At 56.0% G+C, this 17577-nt stretch overlaps 1 protein-coding gene across 2 annotated transcripts in view; it reads left to right on the top strand.

The window, feature by feature from the left end:
* The window catches only part of RADIL (Rap associating with DIL domain), an 85635-nt gene extending 71460 nt beyond the window's left edge, over positions 1 to 14175 (top strand). For both annotated transcript variants that reach the window (XM_054496050.2, XM_054496051.2), the window contains exons 10-15: positions 8586 to 8736; positions 10554 to 10753; positions 11298 to 11640; positions 12969 to 13108; positions 13513 to 13652; positions 13799 to 14175. In XM_054496050.2, coding sequence (XP_054352025.1) covers positions 8586 to 8736; positions 10554 to 10753; positions 11298 to 11640; positions 12969 to 13108; positions 13513 to 13652; positions 13799 to 13904 — 1080 coding nt within the window. In that variant the 3' untranslated portion in view covers positions 13905 to 14175. The remainder of the gene's footprint in view (positions 1 to 8585; positions 8737 to 10553; positions 10754 to 11297; positions 11641 to 12968; positions 13109 to 13512; positions 13653 to 13798) is intronic.
* The last annotated feature ends 3402 nt before the right edge of the window (positions 14176 to 17577 follow it).

Here is a 17577-nt window from a genome sequence, read left to right as displayed (position 1 = left end):
ATGACCGCCAGGCGTGTGGGCATTTGTCACAACGGCAACGGGAAACCGACATGCCCTTCCCTGCCTCCCTTGCTGCTGACCACCCCCTCCCAACACAGTCATCACAGGTAATTAATGGAAACAGACCGATGGTTTCCTCTCCTGCCTGGAAAATGCTGAACGTGCTGTAGGGTGACGGTGAGAGTGGCCACAGGGCAAATCGCTTGAACCCGGGAGGCAGAGGTTGCGGTGAGCCGAGATCACACTACTGCACTCAAGCTTGAGCGACAAAATGAGGCCCTGTCTCAAAAAAACAACAAAAAAAAGTGAAGCATTTTTATTGACTATAGAAAATTCGTAAAATGAGGCTGTCTGGATCCTACATGTGGCAGACTGAACACATGAATTTAGTTTGCTTCTCCTACGGTATCACTAAACAGAAGTAAAGCAATGCTTTTTAATGCCACAAACCCATGAGGACAAAGTCGTAGAGGAGGCAAAAGCAATGCGATTTTGGAAGGCAGAAAGCAGATGGGTGAAGAGCAACTGCCTTAGCAGATTGAAGAAAGCTGACTTGGCCAGGCATGGTGGCTCATGCCTGTCCTCCCAGTGATTTGGGAGGCTGAGGTGAGAGGATTGCTTGAGGCCATTGGTTTGAGATCAGCCTGGGCAACACAGCGAGACCCCATCTCTACAAAAAAGAAAAAAGCAATCTGACTCCTGAGAAGCAACCCAGTTTACAGGAAGCCACCAAGAGGCTCAGGAATTGGTGGCACCAGGTACCTCTGGATACCAATGTCAAGATGGCGCTAAAACAGAGGAAGAGTTGATAGACATTGTGGCAAGCACTGAGGCTTGGATGGTGCAGCTGAGCCTGCAGTTCCACTGAGGACAGCCCGCACAGCCGGAAAGAAACACAAAGTCATCTGTTGAAAGGCATGAGTGAGCTCCTGAAGGATGAGGAGAGGGTGAGCCTCCACAAAGAGCTGACCTGAAGTTCCTGTTGCTTTTCCCTGGGGACATTTGCTGTCCTGGGAGCAGGTGACAGTGTGAAGCTGAGAATCTAGGCTTTGTCCAGGCAGGGGCCACTGGTGGGGAAACAGAAACCGGAATATCACAGCACTGGCCATCTCACAGGAGAGAGGCAAGCTCAGAGACTTCAGGCATGGCCGGCTTTTCCCTAAGACACTTGCCAACATTCTGAATCTCCAGGGAGTGCGATGGAGAGAGGCTTTAAAACGGAACCAAAAGCATTGAAAAGGAGAGTGGAATCTGTGGTGGCTTCACAGCACAGAGGAGACGGAGATGAAGAGTCCAGGACCCCTTGGGAGGTAAACACCAGGCCCCCAGTGGAAACACTGGAGTGAGAGGCAGGCATGGGGCAGACGCCTGTAGTCCCAGCTACTTGGGAGGTTGAGGCAGGAGGATCATTTGAGTCCAGGAATTAAAGGCTTCAGTGAGCTATGATCACACCACTGCACTCCAGCCTGGGCAACAGAGGAAGACCCCAACTATGAAAGAAAGAAAGAAAAGAAAGAAAGGAAAGAAAGAGAAAGAGAGAAAGAAAGAGAGAAAGAGAGAAAGAAAGAAAGAACTTGGGGTGAGGATCAAGCAGAGGCCGTCTGAGCCTCACCAAAAGCTTGCCAACCCCAACTCAGCATTAAATTCATCGGCAACAATGAAGATACAAAATATCCAAACCTGTGGGGAGCAGTTAAAGCAGTCTTAAGAGGAAAAGTTATAGCCTTATATGTATATGTTAGAAAACAAGGAAGGCCGAGAATGAATAATCATGAGGCAAGAAAGAGAACGACAAATCAAACCCAAGGAAAGCAGAGGAGATGACGGATGAGAGCTAAAAATCAGTGAACTAGGAAGCAAACAGGGTTGAGATAAGCAATAAAGCCAGGAGTTGGTTCTTTGAAAAGTTGAATAAGAGGCCGGGCGTGGTGGCTCACACCTGTAATCCCAGCACTTTGGGAGGCTGAGGCAGGTGGATCATTTGAGGTCAGGAGTTTGAGACCAGCCTGGCCAATATGGCAACACCCCGTCTCTACTAAAAATACAAAAATTAGCCGGGCGTGGTGGCACATGCCTGTAATCTCAGCTACTTGGGAGGCTGAGGCAGGAGAATCCCTTGAACCTGGGAGGTGGAGGCTGCAGTGAGCCGAGATCATGCCATTGCACTCCAGCCTGGGTGATAGAGCAAAACTGCCTCAAAAATAATAATAATAAAATAAAAATAGAAAGTTGAATAAGGGAGAAAACACAATTGCTAGTATCAGAAAAAGGAGTCCATCACTCAGATTCTATATTAAAAATTAAAAGTTAGTAGTAAGAGATCATAACCAACTTTTTGCTGATAAATTTGACAATTTAGATGAAACGGACAAATAAGAAAAAGAATACTTATTGAAACTGATTCAACAGGAAGTTAAAAATCTGAATGGTCCTGCATGCTTTAGAGTAACTGAAAGGCCAGGTGCGGTAGCTCCCACCTGTAATCCCAGCACTTTGGGAGGCCCAGGCAGGAGGACCCCTTGAGACCGTGAGTTCAAGACCAGCCTGGGCAACATGGCGGAACCCCTATCTCTACAAAAAATACACACAGAAAAAGTAGCCAGGCATGGTGATGCATGCCTGTGGTCCCAGCTACTTAGAAGGCTGAGGCAGGAGGATTCCTCGAGCCCAGGAGATTGAGGTTTCAGTGAGCTATGGTTGTGCCACTGCACTCCAGCCTGGACGTCAGAAATGAGACCTTGTCTCAAATAAAAAAAAAAAAGAAATTAAATTGATTAACACTTTCCCCTGAAGAAGATTCAAGGTCCAGATGGTTTCATTGGTGAATTATTTTAAACATTAAAGAAGAAATAGGCCGGGTGCGGTGGCTCACACCTGTAATCCCAGCACTTTGGGAGGCCGAGTCGGGCGGATCACGAGGTCAGGAGATCGAGACCATCCTGGCTAACAACGTGAAACCCCATCTCTACTAAAAATACAAAAAATTAGCTGGGTGCAGTGGCGGGCGTCTGTAGTCCCAGCTACTCGGGAGGCTGAGGCAGGAGAATGGTGTGAACCCGGGAGGCGGAGCTTGCAGTGAGCCGAGATGGTGCCACTGCACTCCAGCCTGGGTGACAGAGTGAGATTCCATCTCAAAAAAAAAAAAGAGGAAATAATACTGTCAGTACCCAAATTCTTACCAGAAAGTAGAAAAAGAGGAAACCCTATCTCACTTTAAAACACCAGTAATACCTTGATGGCAAAACCCGAAAGGGGGCTGTAAGAAAAGAGAATTACACATGAAAGATGGACAACTTCATTCATCGTCAGAGAAACGCAGCCCAAACTCTCCACATTTCAGGCTGGTCCGAGTGTATTGGTGTTTAGAACTAATTCATCACAACCAGTTACAGATTTTGTGGTTTTTTCTCCACTCCCATTGCTTCACTTGACTAGCCTTAAAAAACAAAAGCAAAAACAAACCTCAGCAGTTTTTTTTTTTGTTTTTTGAGATGGAGTCTTGCTCTGTCATCCAGGCTGTATGGATTGCAGTGGTGTGATCTCAGCTCACTGCAGCCTCCACCTCCTGGGTTCAAGCAATTCTCCTGCCTCGGCCTCTTGAGTAGCTGAGGTTACAGGCATGCGCCACCACACCCAGCTAATTTTTGTATTTTTAGTAGAGACAGAGTCTCACCATGTTGACCAGGCTGGTCTACAAACTCCTGACCTCAGGTGATCCGCCCACCTCAGATTCCCAAAGTGCTGGGATTACAGGTGTGAGCCACCACGCCCGGCCTAATCTCAGCGTTTTAAACACCGAACACATGAGAATGGTTGAAAGGAAGAAGGCCAGGCACTGGTGAGCAGGTGCAGTGGTTTGAACCCTCAGGTGTTCCTGGTGAGGTTGTAAATGAGGCTCGCCACTTTGAAAAGCCGTCTGGCAGCGTCGGCCGAAGCTGACCGAGTACCTGTGCTCTGATTGAGCAATTTCCCCGATGGAGATGCTTCCGTGGGTCCCTCGCCACAGCCCGCTTAGGGATGCTTCCAGTGGTGCCACTCGTAACCGCCCCAGTCTGGGAAAAACCCAATTTCTATTTATCAACAACATGAGGGACGAATAAAGCAGTCTCTTCAGTACAGTGAAATATGGCAGAGCAACGTGACTGAGCAAACTCGTTCCGGGGAGCCACGGACACACCTGAACTGTCGGCTGGGCACTTTGGGAGGCCGAGGCAGGAGGATCACTTGAGCCCAGGAGTTCCAGACCAGCCTGGGTAACACAGTAAGACCACCCCAACATCATCTTTCCAAACATAAATTTTTTTTTAATTAGCCAGGCATGGTGATGTGTGTTCCCAACTACTCAGGAGGCTGAGGCAGGAGAATTGCTTAAGCACAGGAGGTCTGCAGTGAGCTGTGATCGTGCCACTGCACTCCAGCCTGGGTGACAGAGTAAGACCCTGTCATAAAATTAAATAATAAAATAAATAAGGCTGGGCGTGGTGGCTGACGCCTGTAATCCCAGCACTTTGGGAGGCCAAGGTGGGTGGATCACCTGAGGTCAGGAGTTCGAGACCAGCCTGGCCACCACAGTGAAACCCCATCTCTACTAAAAATAGAAAAACTAGCCAGGCATGGTGTAAAAATACAAAAATTAGGCAGCTATTCAGGAGGCTGGGACACATGAATTACTGGAAACCAGGAGATGGAGCTTGCAGTGAGCCGAGATCATGCCACTGCACTCCAGCCTGGGCGACAGAGCGAGACCCCGTCTCTAAATAAATCAATTAAATTAAATAAATAAATAAAATAAGATATAAAATACTCCTGAAAGCGCAGGTTGAGCTGAAGGAGTCGAGTTCAAGGAGCGTGTCTGCAGGGCTGGAAGTGGGGTGGGACCTGCTATGGTGCCTGGGCGGGCCTGGGGGCTCCTGAGCAGCCGCGGCCCACGTTCTGGTTCTTGTTTTGGGGGCTGGGCACACAGGCGTGTTCCTCGAGGGAAATTCGTTGGCTTGTGCGTGTCAGATGTGTGGTTTTCTGTGTGCACGGAAAGGAGGCAGCAACGACACTCAGGATCTCCGCCTCCCCCCGCTCAGCCGGGCGGGGATATTTCTAGAACGTTGAAAACAGGAGTTCTCCTGGCTGGGGAAACTAGGCCGAGCTGATGGCAGGAATCTCATGCTGGAAAGCGGGCCCCGGCCTCTCGCCCAGCTTGGCAGCCAGGCCCGAGTGCCCCTGCGGGAGATGGGCAGGCCCGAGGCGGCAGTGACAGCCCGAGGAGGCGGGGGACAGCGCTGGGGTCTTCCAGAAGCGGCCGGGCCACCCCACGCTGAGGCCGGGCAGCGCCCGCCCTGCGCCCCGCGTCCTGAGCAGAGCGTCTAAAGGAGACGCAGAGGGGCAGTGGCGTTGGAACGGGGGGCAGTGGCGTTGGAAGGAGACGCGGAGGGGCAGTGGCGTTGGAAGGAGAGACCAGGGCCGCGGGCTGCTTCTTGTAAAGGGCCAAGCTGTGAGGACTTCGGGCTTTGCGGCCCCTTTTGTCTCTGTCCCATCTCCTTCTTTGTTTTGTTTTTCTCAAACCCTTTAAAAACGTGAAAACCATTTCTAGCTTGGGGGCCCTATAAAAATAGGCCTCGCTGGCCCTAGTTTGATGACCCCTGAAACAGACAATTCAGGGAGAAGCTTAGTGAAAAAGTCCCTTATAGCCTCATAAAAATAAGAGAAGATATAGTATCCATAAAATAATAATAAGATTGTATCCATGAGAAAACAAGAGGAGTCTTGGAAAATAAAACTGTGGAAGCAGAAATAAAAAGCTGTGCAGAGGGCGGGAAGAAAAGCCCTCCACCAAGAGAGGAGGGTGAGGAGTGGGGAGAGAGAGGGGGTGGAGGGATGCGAGGGTAGGGAAGGGAGTAAGAAGGGGGGAAAAGAGACAGGGAGAGAGAGAAGGACGGGGGGAGAGAGGAAGAGGGGAAGGACAGGAGGAGAAGGGAGGGGGAGAGGGAGGAGGCACGGGAGAGAGATGGAGGGAGGGGAGAGAGATGGAGAGGGAGGAGGGAGGGGAGGGAGGGGAGGGAGGGAGAGAGAAGGAGAGGGAGGAGGGAGGGGAGGGAGGGGAGAGAGATGGAGAGGGAGGAGGGAGGGGAGGGAGGGAGAGAGATGGAGAGGGAGGAGGGAGGGGAGGGAGGGAGAGAGATGGAGAGGGAGGAGGGAGGGGAGGGAGGGAGAGAGAGAAGGAGAGGGAGGAGGGAGGGGAGGGAGGGAGAGAGAGAAGGGGAGGGAGGAAGGTGGGGAGAGAGACAGAGGGAGAGGAGAGGGAGAGAGACAGAGGGAGAGGAGAGGGAGGAGGGAGGGGAGAGAGAGAAGGGAGGGACAGGGAGAAGAAGAGGGAGGAGGGAGGGGAGAGAGAGACAGAGGGAGGGGGAGAGAGAGAGGCAGGAGGGAGGGGAGAGAGACGGAGGGAGAGAGAGAAGGGGAGGGAGGAAGGAGGAGAGAGAGACGGGGGGGCGGGAGGGAGGGAGAGGAGACGAAGGAAGAAGGGGAGAGAGACAGGGAGGGGGAGAAGGAGGAGGGAGGGGGAGAAGGAGGAGGGAGGGGGAGAAGGAGGAGGGAGGGGGAGAAGGAGGAGGGAGGGGGAGAAGGAGGAGGGAGGGGGAGAAGGAGAAGGAGGAGGGAGGGGGAGAAGGAGAGGGAGGAGGGAGGGGAGAGAGACAGAGGGAGGGGGAGAGGGAGGAGGGAGGGGAGAGAGAGACAGAGAGAGGAGGACAGGGAGGAGGGAGGGGACACGGAGAGAGAGAAGGAGAGGGAGGAGGGAGAGGAGACAGACAGAAGGAGGGGGGAGAAGGAGAGGGAGGAAGGAGGAGAGAGTTCTGTTCCCTTGAAGCTGATCTCTTGGCCCCGACTTCTGGCCCCGTCTGACACCAACCCCGGACCAAGCACAGAAGTGAGAGTAGAGAAGGTTCTAGGAACTCACAATCAAACAGAACCACCTCCGGGCAAACCAGGCTTTCTTGAAGTGTGTGTAAGGGGGTGAGGGTGGTGGGGGCCGGTGGTGTTGGAGGAGGACGTTCTGTGCCCTCGCCCCTCCTGCACGATGCCCGAGACACTGATTGTCCTTCAGCGTGGACATCTGATAGCCACAGCCCAGGCCCCTGGATATGGGCAGAAAAACACATGGGAGAGAAACAGCGAGGAAGCAAAGGTGAGAACAGAGGGGGACCCACCAGCGAGGCCAACATCCAAACAGTAGGAGTCCAGAAAGAGCCAGCAGAGGGGCAGAAGGTACGGGGAAGGCCGGCGCAGGCAGTTTCCAGAGCCACGCATCGGGGTGGAGGAGCTGCTGCCAAGAGTGGGCTTGCACCAAAACTCAGCATCCCAGGACTTCAGGACGATGGGTGCCGAGAACCCACAGGCTTCCAGACAAGAATCAGTACAAGGCGGATCCTGAAGATTTGCACTCAGGTTGCTTTTGGATGAGCAGCACAGGAGTCACGGGACAAAACAGTATCTGCAGAATCTGAACGGTGACGCCCTCCGGCCTGGAGTTCTGTGCCAGCCAGATGACCAGTCCAGGGTGGAGGTGAAGACAGTTCCAGCAGGCAGGGCAGCAGTTTTCCTGCAATGAGCCCCTTTTGGGAAGCTACTAGAAGATCTATTCCGTAGAAACAGGACAAACCAGAGAGCCGAAGAAATGAATTCCAGAAAATAAAAACCAGCTGGGAGCTGGGGAAAGGAACCCCAGAAGGACAATGATGGAGGTCCCAGCGGGCCGCAGAGGCTGTTTAATTTTATTGGAGGAATCCACCCTTCCTTACCGTGTAGACTTTTTGTCTTGCCTAAAACGTTTTCCCGTGCCAGGCGCAGTGGCTCATACCTGCAATCCCAACACTTTGGGAGGCTGAGACAGGAGGATCACTTGAGGCCAGGAATTTGAGACCAGCCGTGGAGTTTGAGACCAACATAGTGAGACCCCCACCACCTCTACAAAAAAAAAAAAAAAAAAAAAACACTAATGAGCTGGACATAATGGTGCAAGCCTGTGGTCCCAGCTACTCAGGAGGCTGAGGTGGGAGGATCGCTTGATCCTGGGAGGTCGAGGCTGTGGTGAGCTATGATTGAGCCACTGCACCCCAACCTGCGTGACAGCATGAGACTCTGTCTCAAAAAACAAACAAACAAATGCTTTCCCTGCCTCCTGTCACCTAAATGATGAATGTCCCTGCCTTCCAGGCAGGGTTTTAGCCGACTTGATTGACTTCTTTCACACCGTTGGAGGCAGGAATCTGATTTCACTGTTCATTTCCCAGTAGTGGTTTCTCTGGTTGGCGGCCGCCGTGTGAGGCGGGCCCTTGCTTGAGACGGGGGTGGGTTCCCTGGGCAGGGGGTTCCCGATGGCATCAGCCGGCCTCTCCCTGGAGCAGCTGCCCTAGGAAGTGCCAGGGGTGAACTGCTGCTGTGACACCGTCCCCCTCACAGATGGCCCCTGGTGGGAGTGAGGACCACAGGTCCCCTCAGCTGGCTACCCCCAGGCCACCTGTGGAGGCCGTCCCTCCTTGGACTGGGGTCTGCACCCAGAAGCCCGTGACCATGAGCTCCTCCTTGTCACCCAGATGAGCTGGACAGCCCTGCGGGCCGCGTTCCCCGCCCTGAGCCCAGCACAGCTGCACCGGCTGCTGACTCACTACCAGCTGGCCTCGGCCATGGGCCCCATGAGCGCCTGGGAGCCAGGGGCCCAGGACAGCCCCGAGGCCTTCAGGTCAGGTAAGCCCTGCCCCAGGGCAGGAGAGGGCTGGGGACTTGGTGGGAGACTCGCCCCGAGGCTGGAGGCAGCATGCTCTCATCCCATCTGAAGTGTAGTGTGGGGGACCTCTCTCCTGGGGACCTCCGTGGAGGAGCCTCCACCCAGAGGACCCCCCACCCTGTCCCCAACCTGGGGATCCGGGGACCTCGACGGGGGAGTCAAGGAGCTGAGAGTCCATGCCCAAGTTGCAAACTCCAGGCTCAGGTCCAAGGCCCCCTCGTTTCCTCATGCAGCCGGAGGATGGGGCCTCCCCTGTTGTGTGGCTACCCAGGAAGGGAGCAACGGCGGTACACGGCCGTGGGGAAGCATCCCTGAGCCATGTATGTGCACACGCATGCACCTGCATCCATACGGGGGGGTCTGTGTGCATATATATGCGTACATGCATACATAGGGGTGTGTTTTGTTTTACTGTATTGTATTGTATTTTTTGAGACAGAGTCTTGCTCTGTCATCCAGGCTGGAGTGCAGTGGTGCAATCTCAGCTCACTGCAACCTCCACCTCCCAGGTTCAAGCGATTCTCTTACCTCAGCCTCCCTAGTAGCTGGGATTACAGGTGCCCGCCACCACGCCCAGTTAATTTTTGTATTTTTAGTAGAGACGGGTTTCACCATCTTGGCCAGGCTGGTCTCGAACTCCTGACCTAGGTGATTCGCCCACCTCGGCCTCCCAAAGTGCTGGGATTACAGACATGAGCCACGGTGCCTGGCCAAGGGTGCATTTTATTGATTGATTGATTGACTGAGAGTCTTGCTCTGTCACCAGGCTGGAGTGCAGTGGTGCGATCTTGGCTCACTGCAACCTCCACCTCCTGGGTTCAAGCGATTCTCCTGCCTCAGTCTCCCAAGTAGTTGGGATTACAGGTGCGTGCCACCATGCCTGGCTAATTTTTGTATTTTTGGTAGAGACGGGGTTTCACCATGTTGGCCAGGCTGCCCTCGAATTCCTGACCTCAGGCGATCTGCCTGCTTCAGCCTCCCAAAGTGCTGGGATTCCAGGCGTGAGCCACCGTCCCTGGCCAGGGGTGCATTTTAATGTGTAGATTATACACACATCTCCATTCACATTACGTATAACACCTCAACAAAACACAGTACGGGATGGCGGGAGGCGCAGAGGCGACGGGGCCTTGGATGCCCTCCCGCAGCCCCAAGTCACTGTGGAGAACATCTCTGAACAGGACGCCTGGCTCCACCTGACACCTTCTAAGTCCTCCCTCCACATTGATTCATATCTGTGGCCTGAATTCTGTGCTGGGAGCTAGGAGCTCAGTATGCACGCACTCTTCTGCCGCCTGAAAGGAGCTCGTGTTCCTGGGGACAGAGACCAGCCCGCACAGGCCGTTTGGGTCCCGTGATTCCTGCAGGGAGGCAGTCGGCTCCGGCCCTGGGAGCACCTGGGAAGAGCTTGCGTCCAGCTCAGCGGGGCTGGGGGAGCTCCAGTTACCCGGAGACACCATCAGAGACTAGCAGGGCAGAGACAGGCCCAGTGCAGAGCGGCTCAGTGGGGCTAGAGGGTTCCTGGCTACAAGGCCTTGTTCTCAGTCCTGAGCTGCTCGGACGTCATACTGGGTGGTCAGCCGGGGATTCAGAAGGGATGAGTCCTAGGGTGTGGGGCCAGTTACTGTGGCCAGGATCCCAGCCTCCTGTGTCCACAGGGCAGGGGACTCAGAGCTCAATCTGCTGGCCCCTGGGTTCCCACACCGTTGGGCGGGGTAGCCTGGCGAGGGAGGCAGCTTCTCCTGTGGCCATCACGGGCATCCTCTCTCCCCCGCAGAGGATGTCCTGGAGTCCTACGAAAACCCCCCACCCATCGTCCTGCCCAGCGAGGGCTTCCAGGTGAACTTGGAAGCCGACTGCCTGGACGACAGCATCTACCAGCACCTGCTCTACGTCCGTCACTTTCTGTGGGGCCTGCGGAGCAGAGCCAGCCCCGGCAGCCCTGGCAGTGGGGCTCCCCAGCCAGTGTGCCCCGAGGTACCCGGGGAGGGGGCCCCCACCCAGCGTGCTCTGAGGTGCCCGGGGAGGGAGCCCAGCCAGCGTGCCCTGAGGTGCCCGGGGAGGGGGCCCAGCCAGCGTGCCCCGAGGTGCCCGGGGAGGAGGCCCAGCCAGCGTGCCCCGAGGTGCCTGGGGAGGGGGCCCCCCAGCCAGTGTGCCCCAAGGTGCCTGGGGAGGAGCCCCCCCAGCCAGCGTGCCCCGAGGTGCCCGGGGAGGGGGCCCAGTCAGTGTGCCCCGAGGTGCCCGGGGAGGACAGGAGAAGGACTGGAAGCTGGGCTGGGGACAGCAGGCGTTAGCTCCGGGAACCCCGGGAGTCCTGGCCCACTGCAGGCCGTGCTTCCGGATGTCGGGGAAGCCCCTTTGCCTCTTGCGCGTCTCAGGCTGCACAGGCTGCAGGAGTCCTTTTCTGACCTCTGCCCCGCAGCCTGGCGGCCCTTCTGCCTGCAGGCTGCCCAGTTGCCCAAGTGCTGTGCCCAGCTGGCCACCCCTCCTCTGCCTGAGCTGTTACCCTTCCTCTCCCCAGGGTATGCACCACACGGTCCCTGACCGTCACCCGGAGGCCCCAAGCTGCCCCCTGGCTCCCAGGGACCCTGGCCTAGCAGCCCGGGAAGCCGCCCCAGAGCGCACTCTTGCCTTGAGGGGGGCTCCCTGGGCACAGGCACCCCCTGGAAGGCAACCCGGCCGTGGGGGCTCCCAGACTGGCCCCCCGCACACGGACTCGTCCTGCTTGCTCACGCCTCCCAGCACTCCACTTGGTCCTGAGCCTGGGGACCCCGACTGGCCAGAGTCCGGCGGCCCCTGTGGAAAAGCGCTCCCAGAGAGGCAGAGGAACGGACCCAGCGCCCTCCGGGGTGCAGCTCCGGAAGGTGAGGCCTGCCTGGTGCTCAGGCGGGAACCCACCCCAGACCCCACACAGCACCTTGATGGCCGGTCCCCTGGGATCATTCCACCCTTGGGGTCCTGGGTTTCGTTACCAGCCCCACAGACACCTGCAACCTGAGACGGGGCCAGATGAAGAGGACTCGGGGCAGCTCAGCCCCCCAGCAGCTGGGCTACACGGTCGCTCAGTCGCTGACACGTCTTGGACAGATACTCACTGTGATCTGGGAGGGAGTCAGTCTAGAAAGTGGCTCAGAGTCACTCCTGCACCGGGCAGAGGAAGGGATGGCTGAGCCAGTGGAGAGGATGTGTTGAGGGGGGAACCCAGGGGTCTTCAGGGAGGAGGTGGAGCTGGAGCCCTCTGGGGCAGGGCCTGTGTGTGCCTGTGTGCTTGTGCATGTGGATAGGTGTGCTCACAGGTGCGTGGGTGTGCTGGTGCGTGTGTGCATGTATGCGTGGATGTGCTTGTGTGGGCATCTCTGCATGAGTGTGTCTGCATGGTGTACATTGTGTGTGCATCTGTGTGCATGGGTGTGTGTGCATGGGTATGTGTGCATGGGTGTAACTGCACGTGTGCATGGCTGTGAGCATATGTGTGCATGAGTATGTGTGCACAGCTGGGCTAGGGTGGGGAGGGCATTGAGGGTGAGGCAGCACCAGCCGGCCCTGGCCTCGTCTGAGGGGCTTGGGTGTGCCCTGCAGGAGCGAAGTGTCCTGGGTGTGTGTGCAGAGTCAGAGTGTCCCCTGTGGTTTGGGGCCACCTGGCCGAGCTGGGTCCCAGGCAGGCCACCTGCTCAGGTGCACAGCTCATCTCTGACCCAAGTGCCCCCACGGCAGGATCGCCATTATGGAGAGGGCACCAGATGGTGGCCCTCAGGGCAGGTGCTTGGGCTGGGCTGGGCTAGGGCCTGGGGCCTCGGTCTGGTCAGCGGTGGGAACCCTCAGGGTGCACATGGTCACATCTGGGTGTGGAGGGAGGAGGAGAAAGGGCAGAGCTTGCTGAGGAGGCGGCACAGAACTGCGTGGGGCCCTGGAGCCGGAAAACAGCCGCCCCCAGAGGGGGCGAGTGTCCTGGGACTGCCAGGGGCAGGGACTGAGGTGCTCCTTCAGGGAACATGGAGGTGTCACCCACAGGCAGACCCCGACCCTAATGTCTGGGTTGCCGGTCACATTCTGCCTGAACAGTGTCTCCTGGGAGCCACAGGAGGCCGGCCCGTCCCTGACCCCCTACAGAGGCAGCCAGGCCAGGACATCCCATTCCTCGTCCTGATTCCTGGCGCTTCACTCCACCCCACCTTTCCTGGCCCCCACCCAGGAGACTCTGCAGCCCTTGTGGACGAGTCCCCTCCAGCCCCGTCCAGCCGCAGCTCCAGCACCGAGGACTTCTGCTACGTCTTCATGGTGGAGCTGGAACGAGGCCCCTCCGGGCTGGGGATGGGCCTGATCGACGGGATGGTGAGTGGCCCAGGACCCCTGTCCCACCCCCATGCAGGCTGCCTGGCCCCTCCTGTTCATGCAAGCCTGGCAGCAGCTTGTGTGGCCACGTGGCTACAGGAAGGCCTTCGGGGAGGAGAGTGGGGTTGGCCCCTGCAACTGGGACGGAGGACCCAGCCTGTCCAACGGCCACGCCCCCTGGGCCTGCTGTCTCTTGCCTCTGTCCTCAAGCCTTTGGGGTCTGTCCTGGGCCTGTGGGGACGGTGGTGTCTACTGCTTTTCTGGAGGGACACATGAAACCATGAGTGGGCCTGGCTGGATGCCAGGCGGAGGCCTGTAGGTGCCAAGGGAGGGGCTGCAGTGGTCCTCGCTGGGGACAGCGAGAGTCGGGCCTGCGCAGCTCTGAGGCCTCTGCTTGTCCCCAGCACACGCGCCTGGGCACCCCTGGGCTCTACATCCAGACTCTGCTCCCGGGCAGCCCCGCAGCGGCCGACGGGCGCCTGTCGCTGGGGGACCGTATCCTGGAGGTGAACGGCAGCAGCCTCCTGGGCCTCGGCTACCTGAGGTACCCCCACTGCATGCACGCCCGACCCCTCCTCCCAGACGCCCTGCTCAGGGGAGGGGACCTGGGGTAAAGGAGAGGCCCGGCTGCACCCTGTGGGGCTCCCCTGCTGCCCTGCTGCCCACTCCCACGTCTGGCATGGATTTCAGAGCCGTGGACCTGATCCGTCACGGCGGGAAGAAGATGCGGTTCCTGGTCGCCAAGTCTGACGTGGAAACAGCCAAGAAGATCCATTTCCGCACGCCCCCTCTCTAGGGGGACTGCGAGGACACCCCCACAGGCCCGGCACCCGGTCCCACCTGGTGACACTAGGCTTCCTCCCACCTTCGTCCCTGTTTTGTAACTGACCAAGTCGGGTCCCGGGTGGGGAGCCTCACCTTGGGGACACGCCTGTTGATAACATGCATCTCGGTGTAGATTCTATTTATACGGCAGATGACGTGAAGTTGTGATGTTTGTTACAGAGCTTTTATGTTTAAAGACTTTAATGGAGAAGTACGGTTCAATAAACTATTTTTCCCATTCTTAGATGGTGCCCTGCTGGGGTCTCATCTCGGGCAGCAGGCGTGGGCCGCTTGGAGGGGCTGCAGGGGCTCCCCATGTCCTCCGCCTGCCACCGGGCACGGGAGAGTGCGGTGACAGCTGTCATCAGGGGATCATCTGAACTGACTCTCCCTGCCCCTGCCCTGCCCTGCCCAGACACAGGGCACTGCAGGAAGCAGCTCCAGCAGCCCCTCCCAGCTGAAGCAGGGACCAGACCTGGCAGAGGATGCTGGACTTCTGATCCCGCCGCTCAGCACAGGCCCCAGAGAAAGGTCTAGACACCCAGGGGTTGGAAAGTGGACGGACCTGATGGCCTCTGAGGCGCCCAGCCCACCCTGGGCCCTGCCTCCTCTCCCAGGACTCTTGCTCCCTCCCGAGTTCGTCTCCCCTACTAAAGCCACCAGCGTGGCCCTGATACCAGGCTGGCAGCCCCAGGCCCTTAATCCTCACCAGCATCCCCCTGGCCACCGGCCCTAACCCCGGCAGGAGGCCGGAGTCCCTCTCCACCAGCTAGCTGATCGTGCGCAGGACCAGGGCAGGGCCCTGCCGGCATCGCGGTGACAGCGCGGGTCGCTGGGCATCTTCAGCAGGGTCAGCAGCTCCATGGACTGGGTGCGGGCGGCTTCCGCGCCCTCCTCGCTGTGGTGGAACTGGTGGCCCAGGGTCATCTTTGATAGCAACAGAGAAACCCTGGAGAAGAGGGTCCCGGCCAGTCAGTTGCAGATGCGCCCCTCACGGGGACAGAGGTCTGCGCGGGGTCCCCAAATCGGTGTCCTGGGTCCGTCCCAGGCCCTGGGCCTCGTGCAGCTCCACGCTGCCCCCTGGTGTGCGCTACGGCGAGGTGCAGCGCGTCCGCCCCGCGCCTTCTGCCGACCCGCAGTTATGTGTGCGGCTCCGCATTGCGCCTGGCTCCAAACGGCGACCACTGCCAGGTTCCCAAAATACTGGATTTAAAAAAAAAAAAAAATATATATATATATATATATATATAAAATGTGTTGGTATATATATTTAAGATATATGTAAAATATATGAATATATTATATAAACAATTATATATGAATATATTATATATTCATATATGTAATATATTCATATATTTTATAAATATATTTTTATATTTTGTTACATAAAATATAAATATTTATTCAATTTTTTTTTATGAGACAGAGTCTCGCTCTGTGACCCAGGCTGGAGTGCAGTGGCACGATCTCAGCTCACTGCAACCTCCGCCTCCCAGGTTCAAGCAATTCTCCTGACTCAGTCTCCTGAGTAGCTGGGATTACAGGCGCCCGCCACCACGCTTGGCTAATTTAGTACTTTTAGTAGAGACAGGGTTTCACCATGTTGACCAGGCTGATTTCAAACTGACATCAAGATCTGCCCGCCTTGACCTCCCAAAGTGCTGGGATTACAGGCATGGGATTACCGTGCCTGGCCTTGTTCTCTTTCTTTTCCTAGAATTCCCACAACGTGTATGTCAGCACTGCTGAGAATGTCTCACAGCTCTGGACGATCTGCATTTCTGGACCTGGTGCAGATCCCAGGATCCTGGACTCTGATTTGATGCCTTACGGTGGAAGGGGGTTGAGTATATTTTTTATGTGGAAGGGGTGTGGACTGTAGTGGCCAGAGAAAAGACAGTGGCAAGGTATTTCCAAAGGTGGCCACGAACAGTTCCTCCCACAAAGAGAAGGGGGCTTATCTCTTCTTCCCTGCAATATTCTCCAGCCTTCTGACTTGCTCCAAACAACAGGATGCAGCATAAGTGATATTCTGGGACCTTCCAAGCCAGACTCAAGGGCCTTTGGTTTCTATTTTCATGCTCCTGGAACTCAGCACCCATGGAAAGAAGCTCTTGGCATCAACCCAAGGAAGGGACGCCCCGTGGAGTCAGGGAGGCCCAGCCAGCTGAGGTACAGGACTCGTGAGGGCCACCACTGTGGCTGTTCTGGCTTTGCTGAGCATCCAGGCGAATGCAGTCCTACCAGTGATCCCAGGGACACCACGTGGAACAGAACGACTTCCCAGCCAGGCCCCAGACAATCTACAACACTGTGAAAGGTAACACTTCTTATGGGTGTTTTGTTTTTTGCTTGTTTTTTTGATGGAGTTTCACTCTTGTCACTCAGGTTGAAGTGCAATGGTGCAATACGGCTCACTGCAACCTCCGCCTCCCAGGTTCAAGTGATTCTCCTGCCTCAGCCTTCTGACTGGGATTACAGGCACCTGCCACCACACCCAGCTGATTTTTGTATTTTTAGTAGAGACCAGGTTTCACCATGTTGGCCAGGCTAGTCTCAAAACTCCTGACCTCAGGTGATCTGCCCACCTCGGCCTCCCAAAGTGCTGGGATGACAGGCGTGAGCCACCGCGCCCGGCCCGTTTTTGTGTTTTAAAAGTATTTTATTTTGACGTAATTATAGATCCAAAGGAAGCTGCAAAAATAGCAGAGTCCCGTGTACCTCCACCAGCTTCTCCCACTGCCGCACGGCAGCAAAACCTGAAAACCGACATTGACTTGTTACTATTAATATACCTGTTACGCTTTGTACATATTCAGTTGTCACCACTTTTTAAATTAAAGTGAAATTCACATACAGTTAGCTATTTAAAGTGTATAATTCAGTGGCAAGCAGCACGTTCACAGGGTTGTGCAATCATCGCCACTGTCTAGTTTTGTCACCTCCAAAGGGGAAAACATGGCCACTAAGCAGGCTGTCCCCGTTCCCTTCTGCCCCTAGGCCCTGGCAACCACAAACCCACTTTCTGCCTTTGTGGCTACACGCCTTGTGGCTATTTCCTGTAAGTGTTATCAGAAAGGGGTCCTGATCCAGACCCCAAGAGAAAGTTCTTGAACCTCGAGCAAGGAAAAATTCAGGGCAAGTCCATAAAGTGAAAGCAAGTTTATTAAGAAATTAAAGAAACAGGCTGGGCGCAGTGGCTCATGCCTGTAATCCCAGCACTTTGGGAGGCCGAGGTGGGCAGATCACGAGGTGAGGAGATCGAGACCGTCCTGGCTAACACAGTGAAACCCCGTCTCTACTAAAAATGCAAAAAATTAGCCGGGTGTGGTGGCGGGCGCCTGTAGTCCCAGCTACTCGGGAGGCTGAGGCAAGAGAATGGCGTGAACCCACGAGGCAGAGCTTGCAGTGAGCCGAGATCGCACCACTGCCCTCCAGCCTGGGCGATAGAGCAAGACTCTGCCTCAAAAAAAAAAAAAAAAAAAAAGAAAGAAAGTAAAGAAACGGCCAGGTGCAGTGGCTCATCCCTATAATCCCAGCATATTGGGGGAGACTGAGGTGGGTGGATCACCTGAGGTCAGGAGTTCAAGACCAGCCTGACCAACATGGTGAAACCCCATCTCTCCTAAAAATACAAACAT

The sequence above is a fragment of the Pongo pygmaeus genome, chromosome 6, assembly GCF_028885625.2.
Source record: "Pongo pygmaeus isolate AG05252 chromosome 6, NHGRI_mPonPyg2-v2.0_pri, whole genome shotgun sequence".
In the NCBI taxonomy this organism is placed as follows: domain Eukaryota; kingdom Metazoa; phylum Chordata; class Mammalia; order Primates; family Hominidae; genus Pongo; species Pongo pygmaeus.
This window is presented reverse-complemented; position numbering and strand designations above follow the sequence as displayed.